This window comes from Ylistrum balloti, unplaced genomic scaffold, assembly GCF_031769215.1.
Source record: "Ylistrum balloti isolate Yb309-2 unplaced genomic scaffold, AGI_CSIRO_Ybal_v1 Utg370060, whole genome shotgun sequence".
Classification (NCBI taxonomy): domain Eukaryota; kingdom Metazoa; phylum Mollusca; class Bivalvia; order Pectinida; family Pectinidae; genus Ylistrum; species Ylistrum balloti.
The window spans coordinates 1-23545 of NW_026782108.1; the positions used below are offsets into that span (position 1 = coordinate 1).

General features: G+C 37.1%; 1 protein-coding gene across 1 annotated transcript; it reads right to left on the reverse strand.

The window, feature by feature from the left end:
- Positions 1 to 1067: 1067 nt before the first annotated feature.
- Positions 1068 to 3732, reverse strand: LOC132549506 (tripartite motif-containing protein 2-like). The gene is made up of 2 exons (XM_060213445.1): positions 3681 to 3732; positions 1068 to 2768 (listed from the first exon to the last, which is right to left on the reverse strand). The coding sequence occupies exon 2, from the start codon at positions 2706 to 2708 to the stop codon at positions 1068 to 1070; it is 1641 nt and encodes a 546-aa protein (XP_060069428.1). The 5' UTR covers positions 2709 to 2768; positions 3681 to 3732.
- Positions 3733 to 23545: the final 19813 nt, after the last annotated feature.

Below are 23545 nucleotides of genomic sequence, written 5' to 3' on the forward strand. Positions count from 1 at the left end.
CCCAGTGGTTTTGGTGAAGATCAAACTGCATAAATATATATTTGCACAACGATCATAAAATATTGACTCTGACCTATCATTTGACCTTTTTACCCCGTGGGCACCAATTTCATAATTTCTAGGACTTCTTGGTGCTTATAATAATATATTTTTGAATTACCCAATTTTTGACCTATCCCCCCCCCCCTAATGCCTCTGGAGGCAGGGCCGTATAAATTTCATGAATTGAGATCCCCATGTACTACTGATGATCCAGCTAAAGTTTAGTCAAAACTAGCCTAACACGTTTGGAGTAGAAGCTTTTAATGTTGAGTTGGTGGATTAAAATACCTATGTGAGAAGATAATTAAAATGTGTACGCATTATTAGAGGGGGAGTAGGGAGGGGGAGTACCGGAGAAGATCATATACCACAACAATTAAAAGTAAATGAATGTAAAAACCTTCTGTCCTAAAACCTTATTCATAATGTACACGCGTACGTTAATGAATAAATGCACTTTAGTAGCGGGGACATCTATTTGATTACATGCTGATCAATCGAACAATATTGATGCACACGGATGTTATTCCGTTCATGTCAACGGAAAGATAATAAAATTCTGCAACAGACATCAAATAAAAAAAAAGCCACTGCTGTGACGAACGCGGGAAAATGTACGATATTGGTATTTCAAATTCGAGCCTTGATCTTTATTATAATATCAAACATATTTGATCATTCTAGTGTGAACTAAAATACTGTGATTAAAAAAAATCTGATAAATGTCACGGGTAAGTGAAATTGTACATGTTTTGGTAGTGTTTGTTAACTTTAAATCGTGTTTACACATATTCTTTCATTAAAAGAGAACATTTGCTAATGGTTATCTGAAGGCTTCTACAAGTATGATCAGCTGCAGAATCTTAATCACGTAAGCAGATAACCACAAATCGTCCTTTACATAAAATGGAGAATGTTTGTCATATGAAAATGTCTCACCGGTAGTGATGTCTCTAACAGACCATAATAATGTCAATTAACTAATATTCTATATCTCCTGACTCGTCACCTAAGATTCACTCCCTTTAGTCACTATAATACTTGAGGAGTTTGAATCCCGTCTCTCCAGTATCTAACACTACGCGTGACCACAACACATCATCACTCTGTATACCTACTACTCCTTGTTGTCCTTTGTTTGTGTGGAGTGTTTTTATGTACTTCCCATCTCCAGTTATTAGTTCTATTGTTTTCCTGTTCCAGTCAGGAATAACAATATTACCCTTACTGTCGTATACCACTGTGATCGGATGAAACTTGTCAGGTGTGACCGTCTCCTGTGTCTGTATCCCCTCCCCACGGTAGTGGACCAGAGGCTGGAGTGTTGGGTTATACACAATGATGTGACACGTGTAGTTGTCTGGATCACTGCCGTCTTCACTGATTAGTTTACAACTCATTACAGCTATGTTACCTGTAACAGGACACTGTGTGATGGATCGTACCCCACCCGACCCTGACCTCTCTACAATGACTGTATGTAACACCTGACCACCTGTTGTGTATATCACTACCTTGTACCCCTGTCTTCCCCCTGTACCCACCACAACCCGTCCCTCCCTGGTCACAGACAGTTTGTGTGGGTAATACTCTGTAGTAAATCTTCTGACAGGCGTAGATGATGTAGATACTTCATAGATAGTCCTCTCCTCGAAACAACAGAACCACAGACAACCTGTGATGGGATCTAGACTGATGTCTCTGATGTTACTGTTGTGTTGTATCTGCTGTAAGACTTCCCCTTTGTTGTTGATGAGATTTAGTGTACTGGTTTTTATATTACACAGCCAGGCACGTCCCTCCGTTATAGGACAGACTGATGAGATCTTATCCCTGTATGAGAACTTTGATATAATCGTTGGACTATTACACAGTTTAAAGTGCTGTACAGCCTTAGTGGACGTTTGGCCTAACTCTGTAGACTGGTTTTGTTTTACTACTGGACCTCGGTTATAATGACCACCAGTTGCTGATACTGCCCGGAGATGGTCAGTAGATGTCTCTATCACCCCCATGGCCTGCTTCAGGTGACTTAGCTTGTCCTTACTTGGAGTAAACTCTATCATACCTGTGTCGGGTATCCGTGGGATGTTGATGTCCATGTCCCGGACTTCTGTTGCCGAGTCATACACTAGTACATCAGTTCCTGTCTGGAGGGTCTGCTTACACTCTGATGAAAGTTTCACCAAAGTGTCTATCCTCTCGTCAAGGTCTGTGATATGTGACGTAAGTAGCTCAGTTTCTGCGTCCTCCATCTTGTCACATGATGTTAGGTAATCCTCTGTTATTCTATCTAATAAATCTTTACATTGATCTCGTTCTAATTTCATTTGATCACGAATGTTTTTGTATTTAGATTTTAAAGTTGAAAGACGTTCCTCGGCTGATTTCTTTTCCACATGAAGTTTCGGAATTCTTTTGTTCTCATTTTCACAAACAAAGTCCCGAACTTTATTTTTGTTCTGTTGAGTAGTTTCTGAAATTTCGACGAAACTGTTATTATGAGTCTTATGTGTTTTAATAGAACAGGTAGTACAAATCAGGAGGTCACAGTCCTGACATAAAAATACCACTTGGTTTTTCTTGTGGCTGGGACACTTGTCATGACCTTTAGCTCTGACATGAAGTTGACCTTTTAGATTGGAGAGGTCAGCGGATGTTGCCATGGTACTACCAAAGCGCAGCAGTGATGTAGATTTCAGGTAAGTGCCTCCTGGAGGTTCTCTCTGTGTAACAATAAAATATCAATCATCAATAGTTGTATAAGATTAGATAAAAAGTGAAAAAACTACATCACTTGTACTGTTTATATAGCGGTTACAATATCCAGAACGTCGAATTTACTTCACCAGGCGAGGATTGAAGAACATGTATCTCCGCATTGGTACAATATATACACCTATTCATACATATACACTAGAGTGATGCTAGCTTTGTTTTAATCTGTTTACATCGGGGAAAAAACGTGAATTTTATCTGAAAAAAAACCCAAGAATATAAGTGGACATAAGTACGAGAAGGTTTATTTTTACAAAAGGAAAAATCTGTTTTGATTTAAATTCTCAAGGTGTATATTTTAAGCAAAGTTTAACTAGAAAGTTCAGATTTGCAATAGATACGGATCGATGGTCTCGAGGTGAAATTGTAGGACTTACCAAAATCTCATTAATGTTTTCACGGAGTTACAGTTTGTTTTTGGTACTTTTGTATCTATGAGTGAGTGATGATATTGATATTTTATTTGTGTTGTTTATTTTAGTGCATGTAGTTGTCAAGGTGGAGCGATCTATTTTTAGCCTCGTCACTTCCGTGCGGCCGGTCCGGATATAACGTTGGCGAAATATCTTCCTTCTCGTAATGCATTACTTTGAATCGTGTGTTATCTAAAGGTAAATCAAGAGGTCACTAATGTATTCTACAAAGTCTTCACAATGTAGTACCTATGTAACACTGTAGACGTTGTTCTTATACATACTTGTACACTTGTTAATGATCATCTATACTGCTGAATACAGTAGACATTTTAGTTCCTTGTTCTATTTATCTGTTTATTAAATGACATGATCTCACTGGCCGACGAGAGCCTCAAAAAATATTGTTGTCAGTATGATTTCTCACAATATCATAAATGAAAATACCTGTTGTACAAGTCCTGAAATCCGATCTGGTAGTAAATCCCAGAGATTCTGAAAACTTGCCACAGAGAAGAAACGCCTCTGAAATAATGTACATATATATAGCTTATCTGTTGCTCTACTTATCTAGTCACTGACGTAACTATCTACACGGCGAATGATTGGTTTGATAAGATCACACAATTTAGAACAAGGTTTAGTGAGAAGTATCCTCAGTTCTATGATAAATCTTCCCTGGTGATGACCGATCAGGTATATCAATTATCTAATGTAAAGAGCTGTGGCATATTTATCTAAACGTCCACAGCTAATTATCCATCAATTCGTCTAGGTGCAAAATATGAACACATATTTAAAACTTATAAGTGATTGCCAGTTGCTTCTTCTTAGTTTTGTGATGAAAACTTATTTCTATTAGGAGATTGCGATGAAAATATTTTTAATGAATATTTGAAAATGTTCAACATCCACGAGGTTATAATAACATTTAACCTTTAGACATATTTAATTGAAAGCGTTTAGTATTGGTGGTAATAGGCGAATGGTTTTACTAGAGGTGAATTGCTTCACATCGCCGTTCACTGCTGATGACCACGTAAAGATGTATGTCTTCCATACGTGTCTGAATGACGTCTCCTGGGCGATTTAGATATGCAATTTTATTCTGGAACAATTTGAAACTATTAGTGAATACTAAATACATTTCCCTTCATTGCCTCATTTCTTTACTCAAAAAGTCTACTGTTTATGTTTTAGAAATTTATTTTGCTTTTCTATGAATAAATTATATGTTCCTTAGATCTCTCAGAAATCGTGTAACTGAATCTTGTGTTTCTCTTGCTTTACACATTCTGATTGCAACGCCATTGTATCATGGAGGCAACACAGAAAATACCAACATGTCAACAGAATCATAATTTAAACTCAAATTCAATAAAACTAGGACAATTTATATACAAAAGACAATTTTACCTGAAAAAGGACAAGGAAAATAAAAGGATAACGATGATAACAATAGATCATTTTCGTTATTGAAAATTTTAATTGACACTTTCATGTTTTTATCAGTCGCCTCCAACGCTTCAACAATTAGGCCATAAGCATCCCTGACGAGTCTTACAAACATCTGTGTGAGATTTAAAGTGTATGGTGTCTAATTAATTATTTACTTCTGATATATCCAATTGTAAATTTGCATTTATATGTGCTAATTCACCTCAGTGACTTTCATGCATGTAAAGACACAGGTTGAAAAAAGTGAAAACATGTGTCAAGATGCTGGATGTTTTCTATTTTCTAATACATTGTAGACATAATACATAATATATCCATTATCATCATGATCATCAGTATCATAAGACTTGATCATCATTGTCATCCATTCATCATCATCATCATCATCATCATCATCATCATCATCATCATCATCATCATCAATAACATTACACATCCATCATCATCATGATCATCAACAATAATATAATTCATCCATCATCATCATGATCATCAATATCATCAGATTTGCAGTTAAGTGTTTTTGCATGTATGACTCAATATAATCACTTTAAAGTCTATACAAGTTCAGCTATCTACAATGTATTACAACACACACACACCCTAACACACACACGCCATATCACACACATCACACACTCGCCCACCCACACACTCACGCACAAACAATCACATATACACACACCCTCCTAGTGGACAGACAGGGAAAGAGAAAAGAAGAGATGGGAAGAGAGAGAGAGAGAGAGAGAGAGAGAGAGAGAGAGAGAGAGAGAGAGAGAGAGAGAGAGAGAGAGAGAGAGAGAGAGAGAGAGAGAGAGAGAGAGAGGAGACACACAACTTTGTATTTGAAGAATAATAGACAGAAGAAGCCTCAATAAATTTTGTATTAGAAGAATACCCTTTTAAAGTGGACAAAAATTGTAGGAAAATGAGGTCAGGGTCTTTACACTCTATTACACTGTAAAACGGTCAAGATGCTGGATTGTTAACTTCATCTGGTACCGTTACAGGATCAATATTGTTTGGGGCCGAACTAATTTCTATTTGTTTTTTATCTCTATGGCAACAATAACAGCTTTCATTTGAGGCCATCTTCATTTCAAGCATGCTTTCTTTACAGAGGGAACAAAAGTTGTTGAAGTTCAAAATGTACATACCGGTGTTGAATTTGGAATAATCACCCGGAGGTGGAATAGGTGGAACATTGTTGTTTTCAATGACAGTTTTTCGTTTTGGTTTTGAATGAGTCGAAGAACCTTGCGTTTTCTTAATGTTTTCGTAATATTTGCATTCAAATGTGTTAATTCACATACGTGTCTTTTATGGAATTTTATAAAAAATAAATACACAGGATTAAAAAGTAATAACAAGGGTCAAGATGTAGGACATTCTGTGGATATTTACTTTAGCTTCACTAAAATTAGATCGTCAGGAAGTCAGAAAAATCTTTTTAAAAGTCTTTGCTATAAATTAAGAATATCAAACCTTTGATTATTTCTCCATCAAGTCGCATTCTTTCGAAATGAAAACTTGAAAGTTTGAATATTGATTGGTGTACTATCATGACATATTTAACTGAAATTTTTTAAATTTTTGAATTATTAAAGAAGAGTGCAGAAATCCGGATTCATTCCGATTTCCAACTTTGTTCTTACAATGAATTGTAGAGAGTCATAATATTTCACCCTCCAGTGCACCATTTTGATTCATATATACAATGTTATATAGTGTTTAATGTTTGTAATCAGTGTGTTACGGAGCTGGGCATCTCCATCTTACTGAATTTCTTTTAAGGATCGTAGAATAGATACACACGAGAACAACATCTTTTAATGCAGATTTAGATACATCAGAATCGAATAAAGATTGAAACTGTGTCAGGCAGTTGTTTCATCCTTTTACAATGCATGTTGACGTGAGTTCTATAAATTCTGAAACTATAAGGGTTAATAAATTGTGCATTATCTTTGCTCTATTATCTTTGTACAGGATAAATTATAAACTCGTTCTTCTCTGGGGACAATCATGTGACAAAGATATTTATTTGACTTAATTAAGTCTAGTTGTTTTATAGGTCTGTCTTGCTGATTATTTTGTCTGGTACTTTATTACTTTCTAGATAGAGCATTGGTATGTTGTTTATAGGAAAATTTCCATTGCGAAGAATTCCAGGAAAACACTCAGGTGTGTTTATTTGGCGTTTTTGTTTGTTTTCTTTTTTTGTTATTGTTATATTTATTTATTTATTTATCTTTAAATTTTAATGTCCTTTGTAAATTAAGAAATAAAAAACATGTTTTTGTGTTTTAATTTTATTTTTTTGTGATTTTTTTTTGTTTTTTTGTTTTTGTGCTTTGATTATATTGATTTATTGATTTATTAATTTCTTTCTTTTTTTTCTTTTGTTTTTTTTTTGTTTTGTTTTTGTCTTAGAAAAATGAAACAGCTGTATGATATTTCTTTTGTCATTACATCTAACAATACATACTGATATCACTTTTAAACATGTCTAAATAACAATAAATAGTGTATTGTAAATTAAAAACCCTCTGTCACGTAACATTTTGAAGCACGTGATATTTCCAGATTGCTATTTATACGTAAATGGGGATGAATGCACAACATGTTTGCTAGAAAACACGTAGGTAAGTAATTCATTTTGATAAACACTGCAGAGAAAGAAACCAGTACATTTACGTACGATATATACATTTTATGAATAATAAATTCCATTAATATCAGCAAAAATACCATCGGAGACTCTAGGAATCGACGTTATTGCCATGATAATTGCTAATATACTGTTTCAATGGCGGCTCCGTTAGGAGCACGAAATGACGTGTGAGTATAGCTCTGTCATAGTCAGTATATAGAGATAAATCATTTTTGACTTCACAGCACTTAAGCTGTAAACAAGTACATTACTATGGTCGACTGAAGTAGAAACAGATTTGATCGCTTTATTGTCGCGTATGACAGCACTTAGTAGGTCAATATGTGCTTGTCTCATTTCTTTCCTGAAATATTGATGTGATCAACTGTATTCTCTGTATGCGTTTTCTTACTGTTGAAGTTAAACGTGGCTATGACTTTTTTTTAGCGCCTGAGTGACACTGATGTTGTACGCGTGCATAAGTGGTGACACTGTTATTTTAAATCCTGAGTAACACTGATGTTAAGGCGCCTGCACGAGTGACACTAATACTGTAGTGCCTGAGTGACACTGATGATGTAGCGCGTGCATGAGCGACACAGATATTGTAGCGCCTTAGTGACACTGATGTTGTGGCGCTTGCATAAGTTATGACACTGTTATTGTAGCGCCTGAGTGACACTGATGTTATGGCGCCTGCATGAGTGACACTGATATTGTAGGGCTTGAGAAACACTGATGTTGTGGCGCGTGCATGAGTGATACTGATATTGTAGTGCCGGAGTGACACTGATGTTGTGGCGCGTGCATAAGTTGTGACACTGTTATTATAGCACCTGAGTGACACTGATATTATGGCGCCTGCATGAGTGACACTGATATTGTAGCGCCTGATTGACACTGATATTGTAGCGCCTGAGTGACACTGTTGTGTGGCGGGTGCACGAATGATATTGTAGAGCCTGATTGACACTGATATTGTAGCGCCTGAGTGACACTGTTGTGTAGCGTCTGAGTGACACTGATGTTATGGCGTCTGGGTGACACTGATGGTGTGGCGCCTGAGTGACACTGATGATGGTGATGGTGATGATGATGATGATGATGATGATGATGATGATGATGATGATGATGATGATGATGATGATGATGATGATGATGGCGGTTGTAAGGGTGCATGCATGGTACATGTTATTTGTTAATATTACATGTTGAAAATCTTTTGAAAGATAAAATAAATTAAAAAAAAAGCTATATGGTTAGATTTCGTTATTTTTTCCAAGCGTTTGGTTTTGGGCAAGATTTTTAATACTTAAAATAAGACTATTCACAAAATCATAATACTTTTTGAGTGAAAAAAAAGTCATAAACATATCAGATTCAAACTAACACTGGTCGGCACTTGCTGTTGTGTTTACCGCCATTTCCTGTATTGATTGAATATGCAATCATGAGCAGGAAAGTGTTCAAAGCCAGCGTATTTGTTTTTTCTTCATTTTTATTCTTTTCATCAGCTTACTATTACTTTTCATCTATTACTAGGCATACATTGTACATATATAATATATATGTCTTGAACGTTGAACAAAGCTCTTATGTACGAATATTACCTCAAACGCTGATTGAAAACCTTCGAAACTGGGGTCCATCCTTCAAATGTTATGTCATCAGAATTTCAAGTACAGCTGCTATTATCTCAACATAAGGACGTACTGACAATATTAGGTTTCTTATAATAAAACATATGTGGAAACCGACTATTTTCATGACTTTATAAGTGTTGAAATATCTCGAACCTCCTTTACATCTATAGTAAGCTTTACATACTTTCATTTTACGGGTGGATCCGCGATGGCGAGTGGTTAAGGCGTATGACTATTTTTATCACTAACCTCTGGGTAACGGGTTCGAGGGGCATTCGTAAGGTACTCAGCTCAGCTCGGTGGTTTTTCTCCGAGAGCCCAGGCTTTCCTCCGCAATCCTTAACGTCCTTAAGTGACCCCGTCTGTTAATAGAACGTAAAGCTACAATTTACTAAACATTTCAGAAAAAACGAGCGCTTTTAGACGTTATAAAAAGAACCATGGGGAGGTATCAGCGTTGTCATAGTAACCATCTTGACAATAATGACAACAAAATGTAGTTGTATTGATACTACCTAAGTGTGTGATATATTCGAAAGTAGCAAACACAAGAAGAAATATGCCATTTTTCAAAGTTCAATATCTCATGGTAAAACGGCGAACACCTGGTTAACTCCTTATTGTTTGAGCGAAGAGTGTTAATATTTGTCATTAATCACCCAGAGTTGAAAAGACATTCATGAAAAACAAGCTAAAAACAAAGCATAAAAACAGATGCAACAGGTGCTTATTCAATTTTCGGTGCTGACAGCATATATTCATCGGAGTTGATTGAATAGGAACAAGATCATCATTTGGCAGGAATGTTTCTGATTTGTTTTCCTGTGTTTTTTGATGGTTTTTGCTTTGTAACAAATATCAGATACCTCACCAATATATCATCAGCTGATGAACGTTATCTGCAAGTGAAATATCCGTCTCACACACACACACACACCCTCACATACACACACACCACACACACACACACACACACACACACACACACACACACACACACACACACACACCACACACACACACATCCACACGCACACACACACACCTCTCTCTCTCTCTCTCTCACACACACACACACACACACACACACACACGCACGCTCCACCCACACACACACACACTCTCTCTCTCTCTCACACACACACACACACACACACTCACACACCCACACACACACACACACACACACACACACACACACACACACACACACACACACACACACACACACACACACGCACGCTATCTCTCTCACACACACACACACATACACACCCTCTCACTCTCACTCTCACACACACACACACACACACACACACACACACACACACACACACACACACACACACACACACACACACACACACACACACACACACACACACACACACACACACACACACACACACACACACACACACACACACACACACACACACACACATACATAAAAACGAACCTCGAACGCACTGAGCTCTATATAAAAGTTATCTTAAGAATGAAACAAGAATTTTAATACGACCAAAAACAATAGTGGTATTCTACAATCTGTTTTTTTTTTTAAAGAAAAAGTTTTGAAAGCTTTCCTCTGTTAGCAGTAATGCATATTCAATACACCACTGGTTACGATAATTTTCGCTCTCTGCACCCCTGGAACATGTCATGGTAAAATTGAAGGTTCCGTGTGCGACACCTTGTGAACAAGTCGAAAAAGACTAGTTTGATCCTTTTGCACAAAACGAATGTCGAGGTCGTATAACAGTATATTGTAATGACTCTGAAGTTGGGTGTCGCGCCTTTGTAGTCTTCAAAAGGAGCCACTCCTTGGTCAGTTTTTTTCTCCTAGAACCAATCAAATTACTTCGATTGTGCCTTCAATTTTACCATGCCATGTTCCAGGGATGCTGAGAGCGAAAATGATCGTAATAATGATAATTAAATTGGAACTACAAACAGTGGTAACTTATCCAACTCTTACAGTTAGACACTTAGCATCACTGACGGGTCCTAGAATGATGGAACAGATGCATGATGTTGTATCACTGACGGGTCCTAGAATGACGGAACAGCTGTATGATGTAGGATCACTGACGAGTCCTAGAATGACGGAACAGCTGTATGACGTAGCATCACTGACGAGTCCTAGAATGACGGAACAGATGTATGATGTAGTATCACTGACGAGTCCTAGAATGACGGACCAGTTGTATGACGTAGCATCACTGACGAGTCCTAGAATGACGGAACAGCTGTATGACGTAGCATCACTGACGAGTCCTAGAATGACGGAACATTTGTATGATGTAGCATCACTGACGAGTCCTAGAATGACGGAACAGCTGTATGATGTAGCATCACTGACGAGTCCTAGAATGACGGAACAGCTGTATGACGTAGCATCACTGACGAGTCCTAGAATGACGGAACAGCTGTATGACGTAGCATCACTGACGAGTCCTAGAATGACGGAACAGCTGTATGACGTTTCATCACTGACGAATCCTAGAATGACGAAACATATATGTATGACGTAGCATCACTGACGAGTCCGAGAATGACGGAACAGCTGTATGACGTAGCATCACTGACGAGTCCTAGAATGACGGAACAGCTGTATGATGTAGCATCACTGACGAGTCCTAGAATGACGGAACAGCTGTATGACGTAGCCTCACTGACGAGTCCTAGAATGACGGAACAGCTGTATGACGTAGCATCACTGACGAGTCCTAGAATGACGGAACAGCTGTATGACGTTTCATCACTGACGAATCCTAGAATGACGAAACATATATGTATGACGTAGCATCACTGACGAGTCCGAGAATGACGAAGCAGCTGTATGATGTAGCATCACTGACGAGTCCTAGAATAGTAGAACATTTATATGATTTAGCATCACTGACGAGTCCTAGAATGACGAAACAGCTGTATATTATGCCTCACGGGCAAGCCCGAGCATGACGAAAAAGCTGTATGATGCAGTTTAATTAATTGTTTGGCTCTACTGCTTCTAACTCTAAAATATTATTAAGTTATTTCTAAATATAAGTCTGTATGCATTTTATTCATTTTCCACCACCATTTTCCTCCCGTAATTAATCTATATGTAGTACTAAACATTGTACATTATAAGATGATAAAACTAACCAATTCTCAATTCTAATAAGACAATAAATTTGTGTTATCTCAAATAAATTTCTCAAAGTCTAGAGGCCAAATGTTACCATACTGTTGGAATAAGTACGACTTCCCTTAAAAACTTTTAGTTGTGTAGGTTGAAATCAGTTTAGGTTTTTTTTTTCCCTTTCCAATTTTCTAACAGTTAATCTCTACCATTAAGTCTCAGCTGACAGTATTATGTATTACAACTACAATTCGGCAGATAGGACATGCATTGCTTAATTCATAGTGCTATCAATTTTTGTTGGTTTGCCTAGGAATGACAGAATTGATTTTGTTTTGTATAATGATCCTGTACAAAACTTTTCAATTATATCAGTGCTACTCTTTATTCTAGGTTTACAAAAAAATGTTGTTTTGTTAACATGTTTATATTTTCCGCGTGTTTAACTTCTGAAAATAAAGTGTCAGTTTTGCAGGAGCAATAAAGAGCCCCCCTCCCTGCCCCCTCCCCGCCTACCATACTCCGCCCCTCCCTGCCCCTCCCCGCCTGCCACACCCCGCCCCCTCCCTGTCCCCTCCCTGTCCCCTCCCTGCCCCCTTCCCGCCTACCACACCCCGCCCCCTCCCTGCCCCCTCTCTGCCCCTCCCCGCCTACCACATCCGCCCCCTGCCACACCCCGCGCCCTCCCCGCCTACCACACCCCGCCCCCTCCCTGCGCCCTCCCGCCTACCACACCCCGCCCCCTCCTTGCCCCTCCCCGCCTACCACTCCCTGCCCCTCCCCGCCTACCACACCCCGCCTACCACACCCCGCCCCTTCCCTGCGCCCTCCCCGCCTACAAGCTCCTTCTATTCTGAAGTCATGCATTACTAAAAGCCGAGACGGTTCAAATACGTCAAGGACATCCACTAACGTTAAGTTGGATGCTTCAATCTTGCACAACGAGGTCTTCTGTGATCACTTCTAATTAAGACTTTCGTTGCTTTCAGATAGCAATCATAGACGGCATATTTGTACTGATTTTCTCTCGTCTCTATTTCTCCTTAATTGGTGATTATTTTAAACTCTGAATTTGCGTCACGCACTTTTTGGACTTGTCGCATGCTTTTAGGTAGAGTAATTTGTTAAACATTTACGACTTAAGACCTGATTAACAATGAATCAAAACAAGATTCCATTGTATCTCATTTCCCAATAACAAATTGGAATTATTAGGGAAAAAACAAGCACAAAAAAAAAAAACAAGAAACAAAAAAAAAACAAAAAAAAACCCACAAAAAAAAAAAAATAAAAAAAAAACAAAAAAAAAAAAAAAAAAAAAACCCCGACGGAACTATGACAAATTCTTAGGAAAAAATGGATTTAAATGCATACTCAAATGCAAAAATAGCAAAAAAAAAAGCAATTCTTTAAATAGTAAAAAAAAGCCATGTTCACAATGTAAGAAACTGCCATCCATACCTACATTTCGTCCGTCTCCTGTCTCGACGGTTGTGTATTTTATTATGACGGGCTACCTAAAAACATGAAAGAAGATAATAAAGAAAAATAAAAAGGATATTTGTATCGTGCTGAAATCATATCTATTTTCATCACACCAGGCACATAAGTAACCGAATACCCATTCAATAGATGTAACCTTTACCACACCAAAGAACAGGCGTGTAGCGCAATGTATGCGAGTTGAATAAAACACTTTTTTAATGTTCTGAACACATTTAAGTATATTTCAGTGGACTTGAAAAAATTATAGAGACGATCATCAGGAAGATAAAACTTCTAAAAAGCTAATAACAGCCTTACCTTTAAATTGGTATATTTATATATATATATATATCAACATTTGCTTCTTATAAAGATGGAAATGGGTTTGTTGCAAATAGAAATCTATCTACATAAAATTACTGGTTTACATTTGAACCCCGACGGAATCGCTGTCAAAGATAAGGGTAGAGATGGCCAGACAAAGACATATTTCCTAGAAAAATTGTATTACGGTGCTATATGGATGATATATTAGGCACCTCGTCCGGATCGTGGCTAGAATATGAGATTTCCCGCGTCAATTCGTCATCTGTGGTATTGTAGAAAAAAAAATGTCAACGGTAGTCTGGACTGGATGTAACGTCCTATGTGATAACAGGGTCACATGCCACTGTATAATTCATAAACTGTATAACAGTGAAAGCCTCTAGTCTGTAGTTATAATGTCGATAAAATATTTCATGGAGAGGAAGTCGAATGCCTCCACGAACAGTACCACATATATCTAAAATCAACATTCAATAGTCATTTACTCTGTGTACTTTTCTTTCTAAAGACAAGGTATATCAGGAAATTAAAATACAACTAGTAGAAATTAATGTATATTTTTATGATTTCTAGACTCACTCAATTACGTCAATGAAAGCGAACAGGTACTACTATAATACAATGTCGGGTCAGGTCAATGCATCCATCAGTCACATTTCTGGGTTTTTCCGGAGAGCCTCACCAATGGTGCATTGTCTTTTATTTCAAATTGAAAAGCCAAACTTGAAAGAATAATTCATTGAACTCGTAGGATAGTGAGAGGATTAACACTTTCACTTCCGGTCAGTAAATGAGGCATAAGTAATAGACGGGCGGTATGCTACTAATCCTACTGGCCATCTTGAAACATTTAATGGTTATTCGAATACGTTAGAAATACAATTCGATCAAAAGCAGATATCAACCTAAATGTTGTTTTAAATAATACATGTTGATAATGCTTGTACTTATTGGTAAAGAGCAAATCGCAGCTTGGATTCTTTTTTAAAAAAAAGTCTTCCCCGTTAAAACCACAAACACATACTTAAAAAAACCACTACTGCGATACCCAAATATACATTCAAAACATCACAACAATATGCCTTCAACACACACTACTGCTACAAACACTTTTGAACTTTGAATCTTGTCTAATTAAGATTCCTGTATACACCAACTTATCAACAGAAACACACCCACGGAATTTTTTTAGCGAAGTCTCGCAGCTTTAATGAACCAGGAAAAAGACCATTTCCGAGCCGTCTATAAAAATTGTCATTGTCTGACAACAAGGGGCCCTAATTAGAGAGAAAAAATCAGAGAGCGAGCAGCAAGCAACTACCACGTAGGGCAAAGACAGATGACTTTTGGCGTGTGGTGGTAAATGATTCGCTGCACTTTTGATCCTGATGTAGCAAGACGCTGCATTGGTTATGCGTTAGACAATGACTAATAAGAGAAACAGTCATGTGTTTCTACGTACGACGCTACATTTTATGATGTTTACGTAAAGAGACATGTTACTGCCTGTTTTAAATAAACGATGAACCAGCACTAAACTGATAGTGACCAATAGTTGCCGGTGCAATATATATTTGATTAAACTTTCTCAAAAATATCGAACTTCATTGATAACGATTTTTTTATCATTCGGTTTAGCATGTACTTATCAACTCACTCAAACGTCCTAAATAAACGTGTATCCAACATGATACAACCTACATACACGTGTATCCAACATGATACATCCTACATACACACGTATCCAACATGATACATCCTACATTCACACGTATCCAACATGATACATCCTAGATACACACGTATTCAACATTATACATCCTAGATACACACGTATCCAACATGATAAATCCTACATACACACGTATCCAACATGATACATCTTACATACACATGTATCAAACATGATACATCCTACATACACACGTATCCAACATTATACATCCTACCTACATACGTATCCAACATGATACATCCTACATACACACGTATCCAACATGATACATCCTACATACACATGTATCCAACATGATACATCCTACATACACACGTATCCAACATGATACATCCTACATACACACGTATCCAACATGATACATCCTACATATACATCTATCAAACATGATACATCCTACATACACACGTATCCAACATTATACATCCTAGCTACATACGTATCCAACATGATACATCCTACATACACACGTATCCAACATGATACATCCTACATACACACGTATCCAACATGATACATCCTACATACACACGTATCCAACGTGATACATCCTACATACACACGTATCCAACATTATACATCCTACCTACATACGTATCCAACATGATACATCCTACATACACACGTATCCAACATGATACATCCTACATACACACGTATCCAACATGATACATCCTACATACACACGTATCCAACATGAAACATCCTACATACACACGTATCCAACATGATACATCCTACATACACACGTATCCAACATGATACATCCTACATACACACGTATCCAACATGACACATCCTACATACACACGTATCCAACATTACACATCCTACATACACACGTATCCAACATGACACATCCTACATACACACGTATCCAACATGACTCATCCTACATACACACGTATCCAACATGACACATCCTACATACACACGTATCCAACATGATACATCCTACATACACACGTATCCAACATGATACATCCTACATACACACGTATCCAACATGATACATCCATCCTACATACACACGTATCCAACATGACACATCCTACATACACACGTATCCAACATGATACATCCATCCTACATACACACGTATCCAACATGATACATCCTACATACACACGTATCCAACATGATACATCCTACATACACACGTATCCAACATTATACATCCTACATACACACGTATCCAACATGATACATCCTACATACACACGTATCCAACATGATACATCCTACATACACACGTATCATTATACATCCTATATAACATATACATCCTACATACACACGTATCCAACATGATACATCCTACATACACACGTATCCAACATGATACATCCTACATACACACGTATCCAACATGATACATCCTACATACACACGTATCCAACATTATACATCCTACATACAAATATCCGTACTATACATGTGTACTATACTTTCATCTTTTATTTCCGTGAGCCTACTGCAGAGTGGACTTGGTAATAAAAGAGTGCCTTCGAGGAAAATTGTTGTTTTAAAAGTAATCCTGATAAAAAAATGCTAAGTGTGTGGCCATTATCAGAATATTTAACGAGTAAGAAAATGCTTCTTTAGTCAAACTCAGTTTCAATGAAACTATGTCACAATATGAACAAATAAGACTCCTGCACATGAAAAATGAAACCAGGGTTAAAAAAATCGAAGGAAAAAAATGTGTAACACTCGCTATTTAACTATCATTCAATCTAAATTGGTAATGTTACATAAACAACAATATCGCCATTAGCCACAGTAACGAGCATCAAACGGGGTGTTCCCAGTTTGCCAACACCAATTAACTGGTATGTTATTTTAAGGGATTAAAGTCGGTTTCTAAATTACCGGTTACCTGTAGAATGTCTGTTTACCTGTGGGAGATACTTAATGGGCAAACATTTTGACTATAGACTTATACAGTGGTTATTGTAGGCTAATATAGTTGGTTAATTTTAGAAATTGTACATTTACATTAATTCTATTTAGTTATTTGGATAGGGAGCAAAAGTTACAGTGAAGATACATTTTTACCTGAATTAGGCTTACAATGGGGAAAAAATAAATTTAAACTGCTTGGAATAGATTTTAGTGTTAATTTACATGAGATCCCAAAATTAAATTTTGATAAAAAGCTAATTAAACTTAAAATGCTTGTTAAAACTTGGAGTAGACGAGCACTTACACCAATTGGTAAAATAGTCTTGATAAAATCTCTTCTTCTTTCACAATTTAACCATTTATTTATTTCCTTACCTAACCCTGATGAAAAGTTTTTACAAGATCTCAATACAGTTTTATTCAACTTTTTGTGGAATAGTAAGGTGGATAAAATAAAGAGAGATATTATCACGCAGAATTATTATGAGGGGGGTCTGAAAATGGTTAATGTTAGGGTATTTATAGATTCTTTAAAATTAGGTTGGATAAGAAGGTTATATAAAAAAACATCAAAGTGGCAACATATTTTCAAAACATTCTCAGACCCACACAAATTATCTATATGTGGCGGTGCCTATATTCAAGAATGTAAAAATAAATGCAAAAATAAATTTTGGAAGGATGTGTTTAAAGCCTGGGAAAGATTTAATGATTCAGATACAGTAAAGGAAAGAAAGAAAAAAAACTCCATATTGACATTGCCATTATGGTATAACAGAGATTTACTTATTGGGAAAAAGACTATTTTTTATAAATTGTGGTACAAGAGGGGAGTAACAATAATTTATGATTTGATAAAAGATATTGATACATGCTCGTTCTACACTCTTCAAGAATTTAATGAGATTTATCAAGTTAATACAAACTTTCTTCAATATAATGGTGTGATCTCTGCTATTAAATCATATGTAACAAAGATAGGCTATAGAAGGCAGTTAATCTTTCACCCAATCATCCCAAGTAACATATTTTTTTTCGTGAAAAATACAAAAGGGACTAAGGATCTATATAATTTTATGGTTAAAAAATGTACTGTATCTATAGGTAGGAAGAAGTGGGAAGACATATTTGAAGATATTGAGTTGACCTGGTCTGATATTTATAAAACTCCATTTAAGCTTACAAAGAATACAAAGCTACGGTGGTTTCAATACAGAATAGTGCAACATATTTGAACAACAAATACATATTTGTTTAAAGCTGGATTAGCAAATAGTCCTATCTGTCCTCTCTGCAACTTGGAGAGAGAGAGACAATAATTCATACTTTGTGGGAATGTCGAGAAACTCAGAAATTTTTGGTTAATGTTGAAACTCTTCTTGATGCACTATTGATTCCATTTTCTTTTAACGAGAAAAGCTTTATTTTTGGGGTAACTTCAGATTATGACAATGCTATAGGAAACTCAGTAGATAATGAAATTCTGATCATGATTAAGTTATATATATATAAATCAAGATGTATACATAAAATCTTAAATCCAAATATTCTGATAAACTCAATCAAAGAGTATTACACATTTCAAAAATATATTGCTAACAGCAAAGGTGATCTTGCACAGCAGAATTTAGAAAATAAATGGAGAAAATGGAGAAGATTATTAGACTTAAGTGATATTTAAGCTTTAATTGGTATTGATATTATTAGCCATCAATATATGAAATATAGTTCTCTTTCTTAAATATATACATATATATATATATTTATATATATCATTATATCTCTACGCAGACAATTTTCCCTTTTTAATGATTGGTGAATTCACTTAGGTTTTTTTTTTTTTTTTTAAGAACATCTATGAAAAAGGAAATATTTCTCTCTACTTACATATATTTTAGTTTCATCTGTAGCCCAGTCATTTCTCTCTCTCTCTCTCTCTCTCTCTCTCTCTCTCTCTCTCTCTCTCTCTCTCTCTCTACTGACTTAATATTGACTGACTTAATTTATTGGATTTCTTTTTGTTTTTGCAGAGAGCATGAAATGCGTGTGTGATGATGTGAGTGATACATGTACAAAGGTATGCATGTCTATATGTATGTCTATATGTTGGTAGAAATAACGGATGTTGATGAAAATGCTGATGATGATATCATTGTGATTATATAATTGTTATTGCATTTATTATGGTAATGATAATCGTGTGTGAGGGTGTGGAAGATGTGTGACGGCAGGATGATAAATGATGAGAGTGTTGATAAATATTCCGTGAAGATAATGACTTCTACTGACGATGATGTTGATAATGTTGATGATGATGGTTGATGATGATGATGAGGATCTTGATGATGATGGTTGATGATAATGATGATGATGTTGGTTGATAATGAGGATGTTGTGGTTTGATGATGATGATGATGATGATGATGATGATGATGAGGTTGATGATGGTTTATGATGAGGATGTTGTTATTTAATGAGATACAGATGATGACGATGGTTGATGATGATGAGGATGAGGATGATGATGATGATGATGATGTATGGGAAAGTGTGTTGCACATGTAGATGTCAATATCTGTAAAAATTATGAAAACGACCATGGCCAACGTCAACCTCCCACTCAACCTGACGACTGCATTCCTGGACTTCGAGATAGCTGTCCACAACGCCCTTTGACGAGTCTTCCCTGCAGTCAACATCAGTGGATGTTTTTTCCACTACACCCAGTGTATTTGGAAGAACGTCCTGACCATTGGCCTAAAGATACCCTACCAAGAAAACGACTACATCAACCACCTTGTGAGATTAGCAGCAGTACAACCCCTTGTACCACTGGACCGCGTTGAGCATGTTTGGTTCAATGCCCTGGAGGAACTGGAGGATGCTGATGTACCCTGCGACACAACCCGCTTCACTGATTACGTCGTCACTCACTGGATAGAAGGAAACAAACGCATGTGGAACCATTGTGACACAGAAGAACCCAGAACCACCAACCACCTGGAAGCCTGGCACGGAAAGCTGAAGAAGAACCAACACTCCCACCTGAATATCTACACACTGATCCGGATATTTCAGGAGATACAGGCAGTCAACGAGATTACCAGGATACAGCGCAGTGCAGGAGGATCGTACAGACCATGGGCCAAGAAATACCGGACCATTGAACACAGCAGACTCGCACAGCTGAAGGAACGTCTTCACAACAACACAATGGACCTGATAGATTACGCCAACGCAGCTTCTCACCTTGTTCATCTCGGCGACGAATAAGTGTTATCAAGTGACTCTGTGTACTAAAAGTGTGATACTTCAAAGTATGATAATCTAATAACCTTTAATGCTATTTTGTGTTACATGTTTATTATACAATTACATTAATGATATTAGTGCTAATTGTATTAATCATTCGCAATATTAGTCATTTTTTTATATTAATTAATATTGGTAGTGCTACTTAATTCACTTGTATATGTTTTTTAAAATGTAAGTATATATTATGAAGTAAAAGATTTTGATGAAATTAAAAATATTTTTTTTACTGTATTAATTTATTTTATTTTTATTTTAAGAAACTAAAGTTCTATATACATATGTATATCATCTTTTTACTACATAGTAATTTGAAAATATAGATATGTTATATACAGGTATATTTATATGTACAGGTAATTTTTTACAGGTAACAGGTGGCACTTTTAAAGAGCAGACTATAATTGTTTTTCCTTTGTTCTCCATTTTCTTTTATCTAACTGGTGTTGGCAAACTGGCACACAACCGCATCAAACACGTCTTGCTTCACACCGCACAAAGATATAGAATATTTTCTCGATTCAAACATTATTTATCTACAACAATTGGAAAACGTACTATTAGTTTATCTTATCACTCTTGAATGTAAACGCACGGGGTCCTCACTGCGCGAGGAAATGGGAATCCCCGGGAAAACCCATGAGGTCGGGTAGATGATGAGCCCATGCCTTATTTCACGTCCGTTTTTTGGAATCAAACCCCGAACGCCTAGGTGAAAGACGAGTGTGTTACCACTACGCCACTCGACCATTAGGCAGAAACACAGTCGACAGACGGACAGAAAAACAGACAGACAGACAGACAGACAGACAGAAGGGTATTACATAGAGAGGCAGTTGACAAGTTCTCGTCGTGGGAAATGGATATGTATTAACCAATGATGAGAATATATTCACTGGCTGCTTTGTGTTTCACTCTCTTCAAATTAACAGCAAATCATTTATTTATCGCTTATTATGTCGGTAGTGTCTAGAATCCAACTGAAAACTGCATGTGTATTCTAAGCATAATGGTCGTAAAATCTTCAACAACCTAGCAAAATGACATACCACCACTCACAAATCCACAACAATCCACAAAAAACACACCAACACTCACAACTGCACAACAATCCGAACCAAATATACACCAAAGTCTTGGCAATGACTGAAACTACACATCCGGCACCATTATTAGTACCCAACATCATGACATCACCATGACAGCTCTCAACAACACACCTTTCACATGACAACTCCCTAACAAGATGACATCACCGTGACAGCTCCCAAACTACATAACTTCCCCATGACAACTCCCCATCAATATGACATCACCGTGACAGCTCCCAAACTACATAACTTCCCCATGACAACTCCCCATCAATATGACATCACCGTGACAGCTCCCAAACTACATAACTTCCCCATGACAACTCCCCATCAATATGACATCACCGTGACAGCTCCCAAACTACATAACTTCCCCATGACAACTCACTATCAATATGACATCACCGTGACAGCTCCCAAACTACATGACTTCCCCATGACAACTCCCCATCAATATGACATCACCGTGACAGCTCCCAAACTACATGACTTCCCCATGACAACTCCCCATCAATATGACATCACCGTGACAGCTCCCAAAGTACATAACTTCCCCATGACAACTCCCCATCAATATGACATCACCGTGACAGCTCCCAAACTACATAACTTCCCCATGACAACTCCCCATTAATATGACAACACCGTGACAGCTCCCAAACTAAATAACTTCCCCATGACAACTCCCCATCAATATGACATCACCATGACAACTCCCCATCAATATGACATCACCATGACAACTCCCCAACAACATAACTTCCCCATGACAACTCCCTATCCACAAGACATCACCATGACTCGTCCCCAACAACATAACGTTCCCATGACAACTCACCATTAACATGACATCACTCTGACCACTTCCAAACGACATGACATCACCATGACACTTCCCTAGCATCATCACATCACCATGGCAACCCTACATAAATTCTGACATGGTATCTATGGCAACAACATGACTCCACAAAACAAATACCGATCAAAAACGATGAAAGGCAATTTATATTTTGAAGACTTTTTTTCATATCCATATGTCAGTATTAAGTCGCCAAAGTCTAGCTAAGCAGCACTGATTGAGGAGTACAGGGACGATAATAAGAGATAAAATGACATTTCGTCTTTGAACAAAAGCGTGATCAATCAATATAATTACCATAAAAGCAGTTTAGGCAAAAATACATTCTCAAGAGGAACATACGGAGAAGGTCACATATCATTGTTCCGGCCAGCTCCTGGGAAAACCAACACTTATCTCCATTATGACACAAACTCGATCGATCTGGCTCAGAGGTGCTGAGACAGCTTACACACAAAACGGCCTACGTAGCGCTATAACTTGGTATATAAGAAGAGAGTAAGGATAAAGGCGATAATTCTGTAAACGGGATAATCAGAGAATAAGATTTTTTGAGAGCATTAAAGGGTTTGTAAAAAAAAAGAGGTAAAATTATATTATTATCCCTACTGGATTGCTTCAAGTGTCTTATTTGTGAGCCTTTTTCTTTAGTTAACCTTCACGTTTACTTGAGGACTCCTGCAGTCTGTCGCTGACCATGTATTGTTGGTTTGT